Here is a 23,348-nt window from a genome sequence, read left to right as displayed (position 1 = left end):
GGGCTAGTGCATGATGACATGCATGACTTCATCTTCATAAACCTCACCTTCAATCTCAATTATATATACTTATTTGATTCTTACAATAAATATTCATGTAAAAAAAATTTGAACAATAAATATAAATATAAAAAATCACACATAGTAAAAAAAAAATGATATATTATATTACAATTTCTATTAAGATCAATATTATAACAAAATCAATTTTAATCTAAAACACTAAAACATGTTAAAATCAATTATACACGTATAGTGCAAACAAAAGAATAAACATAGACAAAATTATTAGCCACATAATATTAAGACTAGCATCAACATATGGAATGAAAGAATACAAAATATCAACTTTTGGTTACCCCACAAACATAATCTCAAATAGAAACAAAAATAAAAAAGGTTTAGCACTAAGCAACAATGCCACTGCTTTCTCCTTGCTTAAACAGTATAAACAAAAGGCACTTTGGTGCTGATTCATTGATAAGCAAAGCATCTTAGAAATAGATTACAGCCACTAGAGCATCTTGGTGCTTTCTATTTGTTAATCCAACATGACTATGTTTGTTGCAACAAAAGGTACCAAAAAACAAATTGTTATGTTTAAGACAATTTTTAAATGGCAGGGATGTTTTGAGATTTGATATCATGAACTCTTTAGATGAAAAAATAGTCGATTGTCTATAGGTCATGATTAATTAGAATTTCAATTATTCTGAAATTGGCCATCAAACATCCAACCATATTTTGTCACATATTAATTAACTAAATAAATAAATTATCAAAAGAGAAATTTAATTAATCTCACTACACAGTTTTATTACTAAATTAATCAAGTATCTCTATTATAAATAGTTAATATAATTAATTTTAATATATAATATTTTATTAAATAAAATATTTAATAAAGTATTCCAACAATTAGTAATATATCATAATATTCATATCATAATTCTGTAGGCATTCACTATTATTTATCTTTGAATTTCTCTTTTACAATTCGGTTTACCTTATACATCAACAATGGAACCACTATGCCTATTGTAAATATTGCATAACACATCAACAATGGAACCACTATGACTATTGTAAATATTGCATAACGTGACAAAACCTCAAAGACCACCATATTAATACATTTGGTGAAATAGTTCGATATAGATGATTGTCATGGAACTTTCTTGCAATGTGACATCTATATTATGTCGATTTCAAATGGGTCTAACTAAAGTCTTTAGTGAAATCAAAATTGAAGTTTCTTAAATTCAATTCAAAATAAAATATTTGCATAAACAAACGAAAAACATTATGTTATAACAATAAAGAATCTTAACATTTATTTTTGTAGAAATTCAAATAATACAAAGTTTGTTCCGAAAAAGAGGCAAGACTCCCATTAATTTATGTTGATCTTAAAACTATGACTCATGTGGGCAACATGTCTATGAAAAGTCGTATGCGTTAGGGCTTTGGTAAGTGAATTAGCTAGCATTAAGTATGTCTTTATACGTTCTATTAAAGTTTGTTTCTTTTAGACTTTTTCTTTTACAACAAGATATTTGATATTAATCATTTTTGACTTTGTAGCACTCATGTTGTTTGAGTAAAGTACAACTGCATTATTGTCAAGTCTTCAAACGCTTTTGGATGCTCTTAATGACGTGTAGGCATGTGACAAAGCTTTATATCCAAGTTGCATGATTTGTATCCAAAATGTGAGCCATAAACTCTCCTGCCATGGTGGAAGAAATCACTAAAGTTTCTTTTGCAAACTTCTGGGAGACGTTTTCTTCATCCAAGAGGAAGATATAATCAAATGTGGACCGTTTGTTGTTTGGACATCCTGTAAAATTAGAGTCATAATATCCAATGATCTCCAAACTATCTGACTTGTCATAAGTGAGCACGAGGTCTATAAATCTCTTTAGATAACTTAAAACATGCATGATTATTGTCAAGTGCTGATTACCAGGGTTACTCAAATATTTGTCAAGAACTCCTACAATATAGTTAAGTCAGAACGAGTACAAACTTGAGCACACATGATACTCCTTATAACTGGAGCGTAATAAATCTTATGCATTTCTTTCTTTTCAAGATTCGTAACGAGAAATTGTTTGAGACTAAATTTATCTCCTCTAACAATAGTCGTGTCTCCTATTTTTGAGGAGAATCAATCCAAAATCATATCAATATATGATAACTCTAGGTTACCTCAAGATAGGTCTATAAGTATTTGGATTCCTAAGAAAAATGAGTCGTCCCTCGGATCTTTCAAATCAAAATTCTTTATGAGAAATGTCTCAATTTCATGCAATGAGCATATATTATTTCTTTAAAAAAGAATATCTTATACATATAATATCAAGAAAATAAATTTACTCCCACATGACTTATGGTATACACTATCGTAGACTAGATTAGCCTCAAAACCCTAAAATGATTTGATGAAATTTGAAATACCATTGACGAAAAGCATGCTTAAGGCTATATATGAATATCTTAAGTTTACAAACCATATATTTTGTGTCTCCCGACACAAAATTTTCTAGTTACACCATATATATCATTTCTTCAATGTTTTCATCTATAAAGAGAGTCTTTACATCCATTTGATGCAACTCCAAGCCAAAATGAGCCACTAAGATCATTATGATCCTGAAGAGTCTTTAGATAAAACTGGAGGGAAAATATATTTATAATCAATGTCTTCCTTTTGAATAAAACCTTTGGTGATAAGACGAGCTTTAAATCTTTCAACATTACCCTTCGAATCCCTTTTGATTTTAAATATCCATTTACGACCAATGGGTTTTTTTTCTACATGTAATTTATCGATATCCCAAACCTCATTGTCCATCATTGATTTCATCTCATATTTCATGGAATCAATCCACTTTAAAGAGTTAGGACTCTACATAGCTAGCTTGATGAAAAAGTTGATAGGATCTTTCTCGATCAAGCCAATGACATTCTCGTGTTTCTAAAGAAATACAACATAATCATCTAAACTGTCATTTTACCTCACTTCTAATGAACCTTTTTAATAATAGTTACTCTCAAGATTGTTGAGTTTGAACTATAAGTGGTGCTTAAGGAAGAAACTCAGTGTTATCTTAATCTTGAGGAACGTTAGAAATAACATATCGATGTGTCTCTAGATCTATTATTGGTAGAATGACAGGTAAAAAGACTTGATCATACTTAGTAACATATCCATATCAAATCTATTCCACTTGATCCAAGGTATAAAATTAGTTCACACACTAAGAGAAATATGAGTTCTCTAATCTCCATTTTTCACTACACTCACCTTGAATCTTGAACTGACTTGGGTGTTAGAGTGTTAACCATGCAGGCCCATCCCGCACCCCCGTAAAGAAAATTGAAGTCACCATTCAAGATCATCAGTGTTCCAATTGCATCCATTTATGGTTCCTCAACTGAATAATAACATTTTCTTCATAAAAAATAACACTCAATATGGTTCCTCTTCCCTCCATTTAAAAAATTAATCTAGTGACGAATGCATTTAGCATATCCAACAAAATAGAAACTAATAATCTTTGCCTCGAGCTTACTCTCATAAGGCCTATAGAATTTCACTCCAGCTCGATATCATCAAATGTGTAAGTGTCTAATGATATGATTTTTCCTAGTTCATGACTCATAGGGGTTTAGCTACTACTTTACTAAATATTTTTATTAAGAATATAAATCGTGTTCTTTATATGCCTCTCCCAAAATCACTATAGTAGAAAAGAATGACTAATCATACTCCTTACCATATCCTTAAGTGTTAGATTTCTTTGTTATGCAACTTCATTTATGTTGGGTTTACCCGACATTATATATTACGAAAATTTCAGAAGGTCCCAGGACGTTGTTTCCCTAATCCATTATATCAACCATAATATTCATCATCATGATTTAATTTGACAGTCTTGATTTATAATTGAACGAAAGAAAAAAAATCAAAGAATGAGTTCAGAATCTATAACAAAAGACAGAAATCAAAGAATCCTTAAATCCATAGTAATTTTGAAATAGACATAGAGACGAAGAGTGTTGAATACTTGTTCCCTTATAATTCTTCTTTAATTGATACTTTTGATTAAATAATAAATGATTTATTATTCAAATAAGAATCTACTTAACATTATTATTCATTTTGATCACTAAATCAAAAGGTTCTCCAAATTCTTTTAACTCTTAACTCAAATAATTTAATTTAGTTAAGCCACCCTCGCACCCTAACTAAATAGTGAAAAGCAATATTTAAAAAGTGTTTTCCCAATTAAGAAAAAGGAGTGAAGCATGAGTAATATGATAATTAAGGGCAAAGGGTCCCAAAGTCCTAACTCCACTTCCTAAGAAGATGGACCCAATTATTTTTCCTTTAGGTTGGGAAAAGATGGCAAGGGGTGACGACATTCAACAATATCAACCACTACAAATTAACTATGGCCATATCATAAAAAGTGTAAAATTTTAAGTGAGTGGCCATTTCATTTTCCAAATATTTAATTCAAGATCAGACCTGGCATGCATGTCATGATACATTGATTAACATTATTGGTGGGTCCCATTTTAGAATCTTACAGCCTAACTTAACAAGAATCTTCTAATGATTCCCTTTCCACACACAACACAAGTATATGAATGAGTTCTTGTTGTAAATTGTAAGGTTCGATCCTTAGATTTAGATTTAGGTATATTTAGTGTTCAAAGACAATATTTAAGTATTTCATTAATTGACTATCATTTTTTGTGTGTGAATAATTGACTATCATTTTTATCAACATAGTGGGGTAGTTTTCATTTAAAATAACATAGTGGGCTAATAATGCTACTTGGTAAGTCAAATTTATCCAAAAATAGAAAGAAAATCTCTTTGCAAAATCACACACACTAAGGATAAATAAATGTAATCTTATCCTTTATGAAGCAGGAGGAGTATCTTCTCCGACACAGAAACTAGAACACAATGTAGATACTCCGACATCAAAAAATATAAGACATTGATACTATTATATATATAATATTTAAATTTTATTTATTCATCTAATTAAAAATATTCTAATTAGAATTAATGTCTTTAATTTTTATTAATAACATGCTTTAATATATGATTAACAAAAAAAAACTGTTTGAAGAAAAGAAAAAAACAAATTCTTTTTGAAATACATAGTCTAAGTTATCTTACATGTGTATGTGTTGTATGAATATCATAAGGATGTCGGACACTAATTTAAAAAACATCAAAATAAAAAAGAAATTTATTTAAAGATATTTGTCTGATTTTTCGAACACGTGTCTTACATGTGTCGGTCAGTGACCCTGACGTGTTGGACAACATGATATGTCTACTCCAAGATAGAGATGTGTATGCTTCATATATCTTCACTTCCTTCTATGGCACATCTTATAGATCTTCACTTCCTTCTTAGGCACATCTTATACTTCCCTCGAGGCCTATCTCTGCTTGCTTCATGCTCCAAGCATTAAGTTTTGAAATAATCACACTTTGGCTTCCATTGTTGAATACATAAAGATGTGCATCTCTCTTTATAGCCAATAATGGATAAACTCTACTTGTTATGCTAGCTCTTCCTCCATCTCCAAAACTCTCAATAATGGACTTGTCAATCTGAACATTAACACCTCATTATGATACAACGAAAAATGAACAATACTTATTATGATGATCTAATAAACATACCAAGCTTCTAAGTGAAATCTCTTTGAGATTGGGATCTATGTCAAAGAATGTTCCATATGTGGTTTTATCAAGATCTTGTCGCAATGAAGACCTGTAACGTATATACAACTTAATATCATGAGCTGTCGGACTGAGATTTCATGCGGTTTGGGAAAACATGCATTCATGTATTAAAGGGATCTCGACCATTGGACGAAGATCCAACAATTCGTCTTTTGACTAATAAATTAGTTTAGAATACAAATTGTCTCATCAATATCAAATGATCGAGATTCCTAATTACGAGCTTTTAGAGAATCAGAATCACTCGCTGTAAGCATATAAGTTTAGAGAATGTTAGTAATAACCTGCTATGGTCACTGCACATCAGACATAAATGTCTATTTGGAGTTTTATATATTTGGAAAAACACTGCAGTTTGCTCTGTGAGATCCTTTGAAGCTAAAGCTAACAAACCAAATGGCCCTATTTGTCCATTTCTTGATGCATATGGTTTGCTACATAATAGTTGAGGATCAACTTCACTCGGATCTTCTAACAACTCGCCACTTTCTAGATCAGGGAGCTCAAACAACACTTCTACATCGGCCTTAAAGTTCAAAACATGATTATCATTGATGTTGTATTTTCTCATAAAACATATCGATAAAGATTTGCATATATGTTGCAGTAATTTACGTACTAACCTGTGACGCAGTGATGCCCGAGACTTCAAGAGTTGATCCACCCTCAAGTTTCTTTCCAGTAATACTGATTTTCGAGCCTCTTAAATTTTCTACCTCTTCAATCGGCCACTGCATTAATCTCTTTCCACTTTTATCAAGCCAAACTTTCCTTGGAATTGTCTACATTACGAAACGAGATTACTCATTCAACAGATTGATGAACTTGATTAACATTCTGCAATCCTACGGATTATTTTCGAATAATGATAACATGAGCAATTACATTAACTTAACCTTAAAATTACCTGTAAACCTGCCCATCCTTTCTCAATATCATCTTGTGTAGTGTCAGACTCATTGACCCATCCCCATAGTATTCTTCTATTCTTAGCATAGTCAAAAAATGACTTTGAAGCGTAAAATTTACCATAGTCAAACCTTAAATCTTTACTAGTTCCTGTAAATTTTTCATCGGGAACAAAGTTTTCCTTATCAGATACGTATTTACCGAGAAAGTAATAGTCATGTTGTTTGCTTTGATAGCTTATCTTCAAAACATGTCTAACACTTGAATTTTCCACAGATGTATCAACCCCATTTGTGCTATTGATATACACGGGAAAAAAATCCGGACATTCAATAACTCGAGTATTATCTGTTGCAAAAAAAGGTTTTGGACTCACTGTCCAATTAACAAAATCCTCACTTTGGTAAAGAATAACTTTTCCTTCATCGCCCTTTTGAGCACCGATGATTACTCTCCATTTTCCATCTTTTCCATGCCAAGCAGTTGTAGGGTCTCTGAACTCATCCTCTTCGACCTCATTAGGTGGAGTGATCAAAGGATTTTGAGGGTGTTTTGTCCATTCTCTTAAGAAAGGATCTGATAGATTCTTTGGCGTAGCTAAGTTTTGAACTTGATGTTTATTGTGATCGATTCCTGTGTAAAGAATAACAGGTTTTTCACCCGGGAGTATAGTGGCTGAACCTGACCAACAACTGTTGATGTCATAAGGCTCACTTGGTTCAAGAGCATTATTGAGATGAATCCAATTGATGAGATCAGAGGATACTGAATGAGCCCATATGATCTTATCGCCAAATGTTGCTGCATATGGATTATGTTGGTAGAAAAAGTGATAAACACCTTTGTAGTACATAGGAGCTGCAAAGAGGTAAATTATAAATCAACACTAGCCATTTGGATAATTTTGATTATAAACTTTAATCATATTTATTTGGATAACATGATATACACAAAGAATGAATGCCTAATTGCTTGAATAGACCATTTGATTTCTGTTTGAAGTGACTTTCTTGTGCTTATCTATTTGTATAAACTTTTGAGACTCTTTGGAAGATTTTATGACATATTCATAAGCTGTTTTCAACTTATTTTCAAAAGCTCTTCCATATGATATAACTAATGAAAGTAGCTTATAACTAATATAGAAACAGTTTTACTTTATTTTCCATAAGTAGGACTGTTCAATAAAACCAAAAACCAAGTGGCACTGAAAAAAACGAACTGAGAGTTCACGAATTGAATTGAACAAGTTCGGGCCTGTTCGTGAACTACTTACTACAGTTCAGTTTTTTTCAGCGTGGCTTGCTCAGTTTAACAGTTTGGTTTCGATTTTTTAAACATTCATAATATTCGATTTGGTTCCATTTTTTTTTTTCCTAGGAGTCATAATTATCGGTTAATATTATCAGTTTGGTGCAATCTGGTTCACAAAGAATCGGTTAGAAAAAAATACTATTCGGTTTTCTGTAAAGGTAGTTCCAGTCCAGAACCACATAACCGGTGCACCGAACCTTTATACCAGATAGTTTGGGACGAACAGTTAACTGTTCAGTTCAGTTTTCTTGCTGAACCAAACTACGAAAAGTCCTATATACATAAGCACTTAATTAAGTTGTTTATCCAAATTCTAATGCAAAAGGAAAGTCAAATAAAAAAACCGGCTTACCATTTGGATCTGCAGAATGAAGAAGACATTCACTATCAATTTTCTTCAACAAAAACATGTAAACAGAGAAAACAATCAGCCATATCAATGGATTATAACAAAAAGCACCCAAAAAAATATTGCTAAATAAAAGTTATTTAACATAGGTTGGTGGAGATAATACCGTTCATCCAATTTTGCGGAGGCTGAAAATGATAAGAAGTTCTGTAAGGTTGTTCATCAGTTACCTTGAACCTGACATGATCAATATTGTTACTATCTGCTGATGCTTCAATTCCATTTCTACTGTTTAACAGAAAAGAAACCATTACAAAAACAAGCAGAGAAATCATCATAAGTAATAGTGGTGCTGCAAATTTTTTCATCAAGGTCAACAAAAGCAAGATGGCTTTTGATAGGAACAATGATTCCTGAAGAGTGAAGCCAAATTTAGAACCAATTAGATTTCAGTTATGTAACACCAATAGGATAATTCCAAATAGAAATTATATTAAAAAGTTTATAAGTCAGAAATTAGATATATATATATATTCTGTTTTTAAATAACATAATCTAGAATTAATTTGTATCAGTATCAAAAAGACTGATTAAACCTTCAAAGGTACTCAAGTAGTATACAATTATAAAAATTGTATTGCTTTCTGCAACAGTTAGTTCTTATTATAGTAACTGTAGCTAGGCTGTCACTATTATATTGTCCTATATTTTATTTGTTTACAAGGAAAGATCTTGATCTTCCTTGTTAAACAAATGTTTCACAGTTGATTTCATCAGTCTCTCATGTGAAAGATGACTTTAATAATGAAGATCCTAATACTTGCTTTTCATCAACTTTTAGTCTTCTAATTAATCATCTTTAAGTCTTGTAAAAATGCAACTGATTCTTCCAACTTGCTGCAAAAAGTAAGTTCAATATCCATACATGAGAAAAAAATTAGATAATGGAATTGATTAATCTAATAATTGACAAATTGACATAATAAGATTATTTCTTTAGTAAAAGGAGAAAAAACAAAACAACCAAATTACTTCCTCCACACAATACATACAAATTATCTAAATAAATGTATGATTTTCAAGATTCGTTTTAGCTATATTATGCTTTCCATATGGCTAAACTCTGCTTTCTTCATGCTCCACAAGGGATAACCACACTTTGAGTTCCATTGTTGAATACATAAAGATTGGCTTCTTTCCCTATAGCATACAAGGGATAAACTCTACTTGTTATGCAAGCTCTTCCTCCATCTCCAAAACTCTCAATAGTGGACCTATCAATCTGCATAATAACAGATATATATCAAATTAGCATGTACATTATGATAGAACAAAAATGAACACTTACTATGACTAATAAACATAAAAAGCTTCTTAGTGAAATCGTTTGGAGATTAGACCTGTAAAGTGTCCCACAACTTAATTTCACGAGATTCGATTTTCTGCAGTAAAAAAAACATGCATTTTAAAGGTCTTGATTATTTGATGAGATTTAAGTCGTTCAATCTTTATCTAATGGAGAGTAGATCAGATGGAGAGAAATCAAACAACCAGAGGTAGAGAAATATCTAGAAAAACTCTGAAAGAAATTATTCAAAAAGACCTCGAAATTAACAATTTGAATAGAAGCATGATCCTAAGTAGAACATTATGGCGAAAATTGATCCATGTAGCCAACTCCATTTAGTGAGATAAGGCTTAGTTATCGTTGTAATCTTTATCTAAGTCGAGGTCTACTACATATGTAAAAGGTTACAGTTTCTATCACCAGCTAGGCTTTATAATCAACATACTCATTATCAAAACAATTTCTACAGTTTTCCTTCCATGTCTTCCTTCTAAAATTGTAATATCATCACTGTAGAGAATTTGAATCCCTCGGCAAGAGGTTTCAAAGTCATTGAAAAATGGAAATGTATGCACTGCAAAATAGCGTGTAAGAAATAAGCAGGTCTGACCACTGATCATTAAGCATTTATAGCTATCGACGACTATATATACGTAGAGAGATATTACAGTCCTCTCTGTTTGATCTTTTGATGCTAAAGCTAACAAACCAAATGGCCCTATCATTCCTTTTCTTGATGCATATTCTTCACGGCAGAGTAATTCGGGATCAACTTCACTTGGATCTAGCAACTCAACAATTCATAATATTTCTAACTCTTCAATTGGCCACGCATTAAATGCTTCCCACTTTTATCAAGCCAAAACTTCCTTGGAATTGTCTACATTGCAGAGAAAAACTAATCATTCATCAAATCCAATAACTATAGTCTAGATCATGTTATAACAGGAAGGTATAAGGGATAGACTAAGGCTTCATATCCAGTTTACATACCTGTGATGCAGTGATGATACCAGTGACTTCAAGAACTGATCCACCTACTAAGTATCTCTTCTGTCATACTGATTTGCTCGCCACGAAGTTCTTTTACCTTTCCAATTGGCCACGGGATCAATTGCTTCCATTTTTATGAAGCCAGACTTGCCTTTAAATTGACTACATTTTCAAAAAAAGAGCGTATTCACCAGGAAAATTTTCCCATATCATAACACTAGATCGCGTTGTTATAGGAAGATACCTATAAAATTATAATTATAACTAAAAGAAAGAGTTGTTGAGATGTGCACCGGTCCATCTTTTTTCGATTTCATCTTATTAGTTATCAGATATGTTCGTCCATGCCCTAAATATTCTCCTGTTATTGGCGTAGTAAAAAAAATTTAGATCAACTACAAGAACAACCAAACCTTATCCCAATAAATGGAATCGGATACATGGATTAAATTTCGCCTTAATGTTCTATCCAAGATTATTTTTCAATCCAATTCGTTAATCTCAAGATTTTTCTTAATAGTTTTTCTAGTTTTTCCTCTACCTCTAGTTGTTTAACTCTTCTCTATCTAGTCTACACTCCTAACAACAGAATCTATAGGTCTTCTCTCTACATGTCCAAACTATTTAAGTCTATTTTTCACCATCTTCTCTATTATAAGTGCTACCCCGATACTCTCTAATATAATCTTATCTCATCTAATCTTACCACGTATCCATCGCAACATCCTCATTTCTACTACACTTATTGTTGATTCTTAATCACCCAACATTACAGATATTCGACAAAATTTTAAATTGGTTGTCGACTACCTAACACAACCCTCTATTATTATCCGGGCTTAGGACCGACTATGATTTGTGGGTTCCTTAAAATTCAGTATTCATAACTAGCAAAATACTAACCCGTATTTCAGTAATCTAGAAACCCTTCCCATCCTGGAAGCTACACCTATGTCAATTCTCAGATTTCATATTATAGCATCGTGTCATTCTTCAGAAAAATCAAGAGAAAATTACTTGTTATATTTATGTGAATATTCCATTTCAATTCTGCTCTGATTATAATGATTTTTTCTATTCAATCTACATTTTTTAAGTATTCCTGAATCAATCATTTAAAATATAACCAAAATCAAGCTAGAACTAAAAAAGCAATTCACTCAGTATAGTTTCATTGACCAACTCTACTAAAATTCATTGTGTAGGTGCTGCATATCCCTGTGAAGAACCACTTAAAATTTGAAACAACAATGGCTAAACCAATGAAATAATTCATAGCGGAAATGTACCACTTACGCCTAAATCTCAAGCAGTAGTACAAGCTTTAATAGGATGAAGAAAACTGCAAGTATCATAAAATAATTTAAAAAAATTTACTTCAATCCTCAAAAGTAGAATATGGTTCATATATATGACAGACAACATTGCAGTGTAGCACTATCTCTCAATTTCTATGAAGCACGGACAAAGACATAGATACCAAACACAACACAACACTCACTGAAACTTACATGTAATCATTGGTAATAATTTGAAAATATACAAGTGATTAAATGTAATCGAACGCATAGGTGTCAAACAAGAGACCTGCCTTCAATTTGAATCGTGAGTGTTACATTGCTCAATTTAGCATCGCATAATTGATTCTCAAACGTCAATTATGTGTCAAACACGACTTCATTTACAAAAGAATCAATAAATATAAAACCCATCATCATCATCTTCTTCATCATCAGTTGTGTATTCATCCGAATCCTCGTCTTGGCTATACTCCAACATAAAATCTTCTCCCATTTCCATTTCCTCATCCTCTTGGAAAAACAACACATCACCAAAATCATCCACTGTCGACGTCGTTCTATCCGATCTTCTTCTCCTATCTCTACTCTTTGTCACCAAATCCATATCCACAACCTCACCATTCTCAACAGCATTCCAAGGAACCCACAAATCAGCATGTCTCCCCAAAGCTCTATCAACATCCCCAACAACAACAGTCCCTAAATTCGCCTCTCTAGCCTTCCTCAACATCTCGCTAAAATCCGAATCATCCGAAACCAAAAGCAACCAATCAATCCCTCTACTCATAGAATGCATCATCTGTTTCTTCAGAGCCCAATCAGCAGCCTGAGGCTTATCCTCCACAGTCTTCACGAAAACCCCAGCCCGTCGCAACTCGGAATCAAGACCATACCCAACTCTCGGCGTAACAATCTCTCTAACCGCATCATTATACTTCTGGTCCCCACTAACAAACCTTTCCTTATACTTCTGTCTCTTCTTCCCCTTCAGCGAATTCAAACGGTTAAGCTTCTTCTGCCGTTCTCGCTGGTGAAGCTGTTTGAAGTGTTTCTTGAGATCCACGTTGGTTTTGCATTTCCGACCGCAGACGGAGCATAGGTAGGGCTCGGAGGGATTGACAATTCCTTTGCGTTCGAGGACGTCGAGGTTTTTGCGTTGACGGCGTTCGTCGCGGACCCATTGAGGGAGATGAATGAAGGCGTGACGGTTGGCGTAAGCGGAGATGTCAGTGAGTTCGCCGAAGCGTTCGGCTAGGGTTTTGAGAGAGAGTGCGGCGTCGTAAGGTGGACCGCGTGGGGGTTTGTTGTCGAGGTCCCAGAGAACAACGACTTTGTTCTGTTTTGGTACGTAGGTTCCTTGTTTGGTTTTTACCATGTCGATGTCGATAATGTTGTTGCTGTTGTTGTTGTTGATGCAGCATTGTGTATGGGTTGGGGGTTTTGATTTGAGGAAGAGGAAGGAAGGGGTGGGTTTGGAGTGGATGAAGGTGTGGTGAGAGTGGAAGTGGAGTGTGTGTGTTGTGGTTGCATTAGCGTTGTGGAGGGAGAGAGAGTTCATGGTTTGGTTCCTCACATTGGTTCCTTGTGGAAGTGATTTTAGTAGATAATGTTATGGATGGTCATGGTTTAAGCCCCTAAAAAATGAATTTTGGATTAAAAAGCATGGTTAATCTCAACTCAAATTACTCTCTTCATCTTACAATAGGTGTTCTAGGTGAGATTTTAATATTTTTTTAAATAATGTTTAATGGAATTGATTTCAATTATAAAATAAATGTCAATTATTAAGATAATCTTATTAATAATAAAAAGTAGAGTAGTTACATTGTTTAAAATATAATAAATAAGAATAAATCAATAAAAATAATAATAAATATCATGTTGGTATATTCTAAAAGAATAAATAATTTGAGACAAATAAAAATAAAAAAGATGACACATATTGTGAGATAGAAGTAGTTATTTTTAAGAGAAATCTTCATCATTTTTTTTCAATACTAGTTCAATTTAGTTTCATAATATTTAAAATGTCTATCTTGGTCAATTCTTCGAATCTACTTGCATTAAGCCAATTTGATGCTAATGTAGAAGAAAAAATGTTAAGTGAAAAATAATATTTAGTTAATATAATTTTAATTCTTTGTTGATTCATATATTAGTTAAATATGTGTTAGGCTTTTCAAATCTTAAGATTTTTTTTTGAAAAGTTAAGTCACTGAAAGAAGAAAAACGAGGAGGTTTATTAGGAATGGTGATCAAAGAAGAAAAGTTACTGAGAACAAATAAGACAAACATGCTTATTTTATTGTTTGTCGGAACGAAATGAGGAAAACAAATTTTCTAAAAAGAAATGAGAAAGATACCATGGTAAGTTTCATTTTTTTCCTCTTACTAATTTAGGGTTTGTTGGGTTGTTTTTGCACCTTTTTGGTCGTATAAGATTTCTCTTCAGGTTGAATCTTCAGGTTTTAATCTTAATGTTAGATTTTAGATTTTTTTTTAGATTAGGTTTGTTGTTAATATACTTATGTAGTAAGTAGTATTGTTTTGTTTTAGGTTATAGAATGGATGATTTTGTTTTCATCACGGAAGTTCGGAAGTAGGGTATTGAAAATAACATAATGCTTTTTTATGTTAGACACATAATGTGTTTTTTGATGTTTGACACATAATGTACTTCATGTTGTAGGGTGCCAACCAAACATATTTTTCATGTTAAGACACATTGGAAATTTTGGAGACAGATTTTCAGCCAACTTGCAAGAACATATATGTCACGGCAGGAAATAGAAGCTCACGGGTTTTCCATGTGTTCATGCAGTTGCTTCCATGAAGGATGGAAACTACAAGGTATAAGAGTACATGCAAAACGTCTAAGTATCAAGTAGTCTACAACCTTGTAATTTTTCTCTGTTAATGGATCTAATATATGGGTCAAGACAATCTACTCTAATGTACAACCACCATTCTTCCGAAAGATGATGGGAAAACCAAAAAAGAAAAGGAATCTTGAGCAAGGTGAAATTGATACCTGGTCGTAAAATAAGGAGGACATGATTACATTTTAGGTGCAGTAAGTGCAAAAAAGTAGTCATAACAAGTCAACTTTTAAGTTTCGACCACCAGCTAAGGCAATGTAGGCTCAGGCTCAAGATCAAGTAAGTCAAGGGACTAGTCAAGTGCAGACAACTCAGGCAACTGGATTAGAACCAATATGTAGTCTACATCAAACAACAACACCAGTAAATAACACAAGCACTACACAATATGAAGTCAATAATTAAGAGGCCATGTATGCACCAGTAACATCATACCTAACACACCAAGATCACCTGCAAATTTCTCCAGGACTTAAGTCTCAAGCCTAGTTTACAGACTCAGGTGCATCTCACCATATCACTTTTAATCCTTCTAACTTGTAGTGCATCAAGTCATATGTAGGGCCAAATAAAGTAATTATAGGTAATGGACATGGTCTAGAAGTTAAGATAATTGGACATTCATAATTTCATTCCAATCTTGTATCAAGTTTTATACTTACACTTCCTAATTTATTACATGTCCCTAACATCACCATGAATCTCATATACATGTCTAAGTTAACTAAGGATAATCGGGGTTATTTCGAATTTCATTCTAACAATTGTTTTGTTAAATCTTGAGCATCTAATCGGGTGCTACTTGAAAGGTTCCTACATGAGATTGGGCTATATTGCTTCAACAATCTGCCCATGGAATCTTCAAGAAATAACTTGAGTCGCAATCTAGAGGCTTTGCTTCCATTTGTTCATAATATAGTTGTATCGAATAAGACACCAAAAAGTGTCAATTCTAATTCCTTACTTGCAAATAAAATGTTTATTTGGCATACTAGACTAGGTCATGTAAATCCTAGGCCATACATATGATCCTTCAAATGTGTTATATTTCATTTAATAATAAAGAGTCACCTAATTTTTGTAATTCATGTTGTCTTGGAAAATTACATAGGCTATTTGCACCATTGTCGACTACCAAATATACTACTTTTTTTGAACTTGTATATAATGACTTATGGGGACCCTCTACTGCTCCATCTAGCAATGGATACTCTTACTACATTGCATTTGTATATGCCTTTTTCAGGTACACATGGATATATATGCTCAAGCATAAGAGTGATGTGGTTGCGGCATTCAAGCTATTTTAGAGCTATGTGACTATACAATTCATTGTCAAGAGCAAATCAGTGTAGTCAGACTTTGGAGGAGAATTCAGGCCCTTCACAAGGTTTCTTAATAAGTAAGGAATACTGCATAGGCAAACTTGTCCTCACACTTCTCATCATAATGGAACTGTGGAGACTGAGCATAGATAAATTATAGAGATAAGACTCACCTTGTTTGCACTTGCCTCAATGCCAACCAAGAACTAGGATGATAGTTTCACAACTGTAGTGTATTTGATCAACAGACTTCATACTAGTGCTCTACCAAACTACATTTAACTATGTCTGACACTGTATAATAAGAATTTTGATTATGTTATAATTAAAGTCTTTGAAAGTGCGTGTTTCTCACATCTCAGGCCATAAAATCACCACAAGCTAGAGTTTAGAAGAACATAATGCACATACTTAGGAGTGTCACCAACTCACAAAGGTCAGAAATGTCTCAGTCCATAAGGCAAAATCTTCATATCAAAAGATGTTACATTCAAACCAAACGTTAGTTGATCTAGTGGTGATTGACACTTGACTTGGTAGGGAGGACATCGGTTTGATCTCTCGCAACTACAATTGGGAGGAGGTGGAACCACTTGCTGCCAAAAATAACCCCTAAACCGGATTAGTCGGTTCAGTGGGTCGGATACTGGAGATGAAAAAAAAAAAAGACGTTACATTCAGTGAAATTGAATTTCCATGGAGCTTGAAATCTACACAACAAGATTGCACTCAACTTAACACTAGCTCAATTTTAGTCTTACCTAACCAACTGTCAAAAAACTCTAATCAATTGGGCATAAAATCTAGTGTTCCTATAACCTATCATTACATAGAGCAAGTGGTACCAACTAATATATCCAACATAATTAGTAGTCATACACTACCTGGTGAACTACACCAATGTACACAATCATTACCCAATGAGATGTAAGTGTGTCAAATTTTGTCCCAAATACTTTCCAATCTAACTAATCCACACTTGTACCTCCTAATATGTCACCATCTCCACTTATCTCATTTGATTCTGTAGGTAGCTTAAACTCTAACGCACCATAATACATTACATCATCATTGTATCCTCCAACAAATTTGACATCTCCATTGAGTCAATCTCACCATCATTTCACACTCAAAAAATTCTTGATCCTCTTGTAGTCAATAGTCACTATATGCTTACAAGATCTAAGAGAAGGAGGTCTAAACCTAAGGTTTTTCTAGTGTACTCTGAACCCACAACTATTCAACCTGAATTGTTAAGGCCATGAAAGCCGAGTATGATTCCCTAATAAAAATTGGTACTTGGATCCTCATATCTTTACCACCACACAAGCAAACCATAGGATGCAAGTGGGTGTTTAATATGGCAGCATCGACATGTATAAGACAAGGCTCGTGGTAAAGGAATTTCATCAACAACATGGTTTTGGCTTTCATGAGACATTTTATCTTGCGATGAAGCCAACAATTCGCATCATTTTGACTATAGCACACGCGCGCGCACACACACACATACACACAAGTGGAAAGTTCAACAAACTGATATCAATAATGCATTCTTAAACGATAATCTACAAAAAGAGGTTTATATGCAACAACTACCAAGTTTTTCCAACTCTATTACTAACATCGCGTGCAAACTGCAGAAAGCCATATATGGATGAAACAGGTTCCACGAGCCTGGTATGAGTGGATTCATCAGGCTTTGATTCGCTTTGGTTTCACTTCAAGAAAGTGTGACCGCTCGTTTTTCATCTATAATCATAATAATGTGACTTTGTATACTCTAGTGTATGTTGATGACATACTCATCATGAGATCCTCGTCTATATTGCTTTATAATCTGATTTCCACGTTGCATGACAAATTTGCACTCGAGAAGCTTGGCATTCCCCAGTACTTCTTATGCAATGGAGTTCATTATCAAGAAAATGACTCTATGGTGCTCACTCAATCCAAATACATCAAGGACCTCTTCTCTAAAGTTAATATGGTTGAAGCAAATGGAGTGAGCACTCTTACGTTGAGCTCGTGCAAACTAAGAAAGCATGGTAAAGATAAAATCTCATATCCTTTTCTCTATAGGTTCACAGTAGAAACATTATAATATTTTACTCTCACACGACCATACTGTTAGACTATGGCACTGATCTAGAAGGGGGGGGGGGGGGGGGGGGGGGGGTTGAATAGGTCCCAATTAAAATTTGAGTCGGCGCTACCAATTTAAAAATTGGTTTTGAAAATTTGTTTTAAGTGCGGAAGCGGCCGAGGAAAATATAGTCTAAAACGAACTGTTATTGGAAAACCGGATATGCGTCAAGCCTATGGATTAGTGATAATGTAAAATACGAATCACTACACTCGTCACACAATCAAAGATTTGTTTCACTAGCTAGGATTCCTAGTTCCAATGATTCAAAGAGCAAACCAAACTAGATACACAACTAAGATAATTTTGGTTTAGGCAAATTACCAAACACTTGGTGTGTAAAAACACTCCAAGTGATATTTATGTTGAGTAAGTGATTCCAATTAATCTAGCACAATATCCTATTGTACTTTGGATTCAAAAACAGAGTTTTAACTTCTTACTCAATTAATATCAAGGTTTGATAAAAGTGCTTATACAAAAATCACTTAATTTTTAAGCTAAAACTAAATATGCAGAAAATTAGAGAAGGCAAAGATTTGATGAGGCAGTTCCCCCGTCGTCCTCGCTTCAGGGTACGTCTGCCCTCAATTCTAAAACTAGAATTGAGATGATTTAATATATATCACCTATTGAGTATAACCGTTTATACAAGGATTGCAAAGCAAATATACAACAGAATTCTCAAGACGTTGAATGTTGCTTTCACTCCTTGTTCCTTGATTCAAGGTGAATCAAGTCCTTCGATTGTTGTTGATAGACCTCCGATTCCATCCCCTTTGTTGAATAACCCTCAGTTCTTCAAACCCTCGGCCCGGCTGATCTCAACTACAACAAATCGAACCCGAAATCTTCCCTTCAATATCACTGAATCCGCTACTAGATTGATGAAGACTTCCTCTTCTCAATCACCTTCGCTCAGCTGAAAATTGATGAAGAATTCGTCCAAAAACCCCCAAACACAAACCAGTCTTGGAGGACAAAACCCTAACGGTTTTATTCAAGAAAAAACCTGTCACAAGCTTCAACCCGAACCGGATTCCCCAATCTCGGATTCGAACGTTATCACCTTTAACCAATCACAAAGCACTTCAAAAATGGTTGTGTGTAGTTGATGTGTTGTGAGATGTTGAAGATGAAGATGATGAATCTTGGACACCTATTTCACTTTTTCTTGTTTCTTTGAACACTTGAATCAATTTGACAAATGTTGGTTGATACAAGTAACTAAACTTCTATATATAGTAACCAACCTACCGACCAAACTTAACAGCTTTTCAAACAGAGTGGGAAGTACTCAAAAACTGAATTTGCGCACGAGCGGTCGACCATAGCAGGTCTATGCGTCGATGCATGGCCTGCAGTTTTGGACAGACTGAAGAATGCATCAGTATGCGTCGACCATAGGTCGGCGTGCGCTGACCCGTGGGAAAGTGAAAGCTTCATGCGCCGACCCTGTGGTCGACTCAAGTCTCCATGCGCTGACCCGTGACCAACTGCACTATGTTATGCGCCGACCTGTGGTCGACTCAAGCCTCCATGCGCTGACCCGTGACCAACTGCACTATGTTATGCGCTGACCCGTGGTTCATGCGCTGACCCTTGCGGTCGACTCAAACCCTGCAAATCTGCAAAAATTCATATTTTTGTGGTTTTCATGCATTTTGTCATGACCACATTTTATCCACATATGTTGTATGAAATATAGCAGTTTAGATGAGCATAGAAAACGATATGATAGGTGTTATGTTGCATTTGTTTTGTAGAGGTGGAATCGACAATGCTGATTCATCCATGGTGGTCATTTGTCATCATCGAAACCTATGATCGTATGTTGTATGACAATTTGCCCTTACATACTCCCCCTTTTTTATGATGACAACCTGTGTAAAACCAAAGAGAAAAACAACATGCAATATTTACACACATTATGCACACTCCCCCTTTCTTTTGTAATCTAAGGTTATCTGCAAAACCAACTGTTAATTGTTGTGAATATTTTGGCTTGGCTTTGGTACATGCTCTTCTCCCCCTTTGACAACATCAAAAAGAGAAAAGGAACGATTATTCAACGTAACATAATGTTCAACAGGAGATAGGGAATCATATAACAATATCACACCAAATATTATTACTGAACAAATTAAAAGGAAGATAACATTAAATTGGATTTGCACAAACGAGCATAACAGAAAATTAATTTAGTCAAACAACAAAAAAAATTACAAATGCATATGCAGTTTTATGTCCTAATGGTCTCTTCCTCGATGGTAACAGATATTTGGGTTTCTGTAGGGGTCTGCCAGAGACGATATTTGGTCAGACACCACCTAGATACTTGAGACCCACGTCGACCGACCGCTCTTGGCGTTCAAATGTTTCGGTAAATGCTGCATACTGTTCATTCATGCTTGTAGAGAGGTTATCGAGCCTCTTATTTTGTGCTTGAAGTTGGCTGCTAATATGAGCATAGCGCTCATCCTGAGTTTGCATGAAGGATTGTTGAGCCAGCTGCATATTTCGCATCATATCCAAGAGTTCAGAAGAGTTTGCGTGCTGCGGAGGAGACGGAGGAGATTCTTCATCACCATATTGATACGACTGATAGAATTGGCGTTGTGTTGACCAGCCCGTATGTTGCCATTCACCCCAGCCACCCTGGTTGGGGGCATCTTCTTCAGTTGAATAGGTGTTCTGAACCCAAGTTGAGTTTGTGTAGTCGTGAGTGACAACTTGTGAAGGACTATCATCTCCACCATGTTGCTCAAATGCTTGTCCTGCTCCCTCTTCTTCATTTTCCTCTTGGTCTTCTTCTTCACTTTCATCACTTTCATCATCTTCTTCAACAGTCGTAGGAACATACCCTCTGCGAACAAATTTGTATATTCTCCGCTCATCACACCAAAAATATCCCATCATAGACAAAGTTTTTGGGCTGAATTCTTTGTCTGAGGAAATGGAAGTATACGGAAAGGACGGATAATCCACGTCGGCTGCAGTAAGAACCTCTTGAATAAAAGATCCGTAGGCAAGAGCCGTTCCTCGTCCGGAGTCTCGTAAACCGAACATTCTACTAGCAATGTAGTAGGGCCAGTTAATTTTGCGTTGATTCTTCAGAATGTATATGAGATGAACCTCAGCTTGTTCAACTCGAGAAAGACCACCCTTCTTAGGCCGCAGGATGCGTGACACAATCCACTGGAGAATGCGCTCACCTGTCTTCAGCTTACCGGCAGTGACAGTTCGTGGGAACGCGTCACTGTTCACAATGTTGTCTAGGTATGGTCGTTTCAGCATAGCGTTCAAAGCGCTTTTAAACTCATAACCTTCTATTTGGTGAGAGTCAGTTACCTCAGCAAGAGGATTTTCATCAGCACCCAATGTCATATCAAAATATTTGTTCCAAACATTTGACTTAAACGATACCTTCCTTGTGCCGATCCTGGAGTGAAACTTTTGCCCACGAAATTTGTCATGAAGGCAGGCGTAGAACACGCGGACCAGGTCTTCGCTATATTTGGCATTGCATTCCAGGAATTTGACAATGCCGTGATACTGTAGCAGAGACATGATTTCTACGAGATGCATGCGTTCTGCGGTGAGTTTGTATAAGGCATGTTGCCTCACAACTCCTCTTTTACCAATATCTTTGTTGAAGGAGTCGACAAGAGCCGGTGGAACTAATGATACAACGGTAATGGGTAAAGAGGCAGAGGATAATTCCCGTGATCTCTTACCGATAGGTCTGCGGGATGAGGAAGCCATTGATAATGATTTTGAAGCTTTGTGTGAGGGTAGAGAGTGAAGCTTGGTGAAGGTTTTTGAGAATGATTTGCAAGAAGGAGGTTTTCCCTTTTTATAGATGAGGATTTAGGGTTTTGGGAAGAGGAGAGGCCAAGAGACAATAGGCACTAGGTAGATGCAACTCACAATGTAGTGGGAAGTTTGAAATGTAAATGCACACTTAATGAGAATTTGAATGTAAATGCATGGGAAGTTTGAAAGATTTATGCAGAGAAAAACTGAGTTTTCGTGCGATGCGTCGACCATACCCTATGTATGCGTCGACGCATACTGTTTGAATTTTAAAAAAAAGAAAATTTTGAAGTGTGCGTCGACCATTGCCCTGTTATGGTCGACTCATACAGGCAAAATTTGCAATTTTCACTATTATGCACATATGCTCACATGTTTGATGCATAAATAGAATGCCACACAACATTTAAACATCCAGACAGATATGGCATAAGAAAAGATACATATATATGTACAATATTATCATGTAATACCACTATTTAGCCATGAAGTTTGGGAGAGAGAGAAGGGTAAATGAACAATATCACCTCGATGTCGGAATAACTTGATGAACTATATAATTGTGCTTGCAACAACATTAACTTGTTAGAAGTACAAGGTTATAGTGTTAAATGAAATAAGATAAAGCAATCAATTTATAACGCCCGTTCAGAAATGTCGAGAATACCAAGTTCTCGGCGAATATGAAAGAAAGGCTCAGTAGCTAGCGGCTTTGTGAAAATGTCCGCTAGTTGATTTTCAGTATTAACATGTTCAAATACAACATCACCTTTCTCTACATGATCCCGAAGAAAGTGGTGTCGAATTTCGATATGTTTGGTGCGAGAATGCAACACAGGATTTTTGGTAAGATTAATGGCACTTGTATTGTCACCGAAAATGGGAATATGTTCGAGTTTGAGGTTAAAATTCAATAGTTGTTGCTTAATCCATAGGATTTGAGCACAACAACTACCGGCGGCAACGTATTCCGCTTCGGCGGTTGACAAGGCAACTGAAACTTGTTTCTTGCTATGCCAACTGACCAAGGAATTTGAAAATAAGTGACAAGTGCCACTAGTGCTTTTCCTATCCGATTTGCAACCGGCAAAATCGGAATCGGAGAAACCTACCAATGAGCAATCATTACCTTTAGAATACCATAGTCCATACTTCGGAGTACCGGATAGGTATCGAAGTATTCGTT

General features: G+C 34.9%; 2 protein-coding genes across 2 annotated transcripts; both read right to left on the bottom strand.

The window, feature by feature from the left end:
- Positions 1–5,161: 5,161 nt before the first annotated feature.
- On the bottom strand, positions 5,162–8,974 carry LOC127091241 (beta-fructofuranosidase, insoluble isoenzyme CWINV3). The gene is made up of 7 exons (XM_051029821.1): positions 8,521–8,974; positions 8,358–8,400; positions 6,690–7,549; positions 6,406–6,564; positions 6,067–6,308; positions 5,720–5,810; positions 5,162–5,647 (listed from the first exon to the last, which is right to left on the bottom strand). Exons 3-7 carry the CDS (start codon positions 7,542–7,544, stop codon positions 5,444–5,446), a joined length of 1,551 nt encoding a protein of 516 aa, XP_050885778.1. The 5' UTR covers positions 7,545–7,549; positions 8,358–8,400; positions 8,521–8,974; the 3' UTR covers positions 5,162–5,443.
- Positions 8,975–12,192: 3,218 nt separating this feature from the next.
- On the bottom strand, positions 12,193–13,619 carry LOC127091240 (uncharacterized). Its single transcript, XM_051029820.1, has one exon. It carries the CDS (start codon positions 13,552–13,554, stop codon positions 12,388–12,390), a length of 1,167 nt encoding a protein of 388 aa, XP_050885777.1. The 5' UTR covers positions 13,555–13,619; the 3' UTR covers positions 12,193–12,387.
- Between the last annotated feature and the right edge of the window lie 9,729 nt (positions 13,620–23,348).

Source organism: Lathyrus oleraceus, chromosome 6 (genome assembly GCF_024323335.1).
Source record: "Lathyrus oleraceus cultivar Zhongwan6 chromosome 6, CAAS_Psat_ZW6_1.0, whole genome shotgun sequence".
Taxonomy (NCBI): Eukaryota; Viridiplantae; Streptophyta; class Magnoliopsida; order Fabales; family Fabaceae; genus Lathyrus; species Lathyrus oleraceus.
The sequence above is the reverse complement of the archived record's forward strand: the minus strand, read 5'-3'. Positions and strand labels throughout refer to the sequence as shown.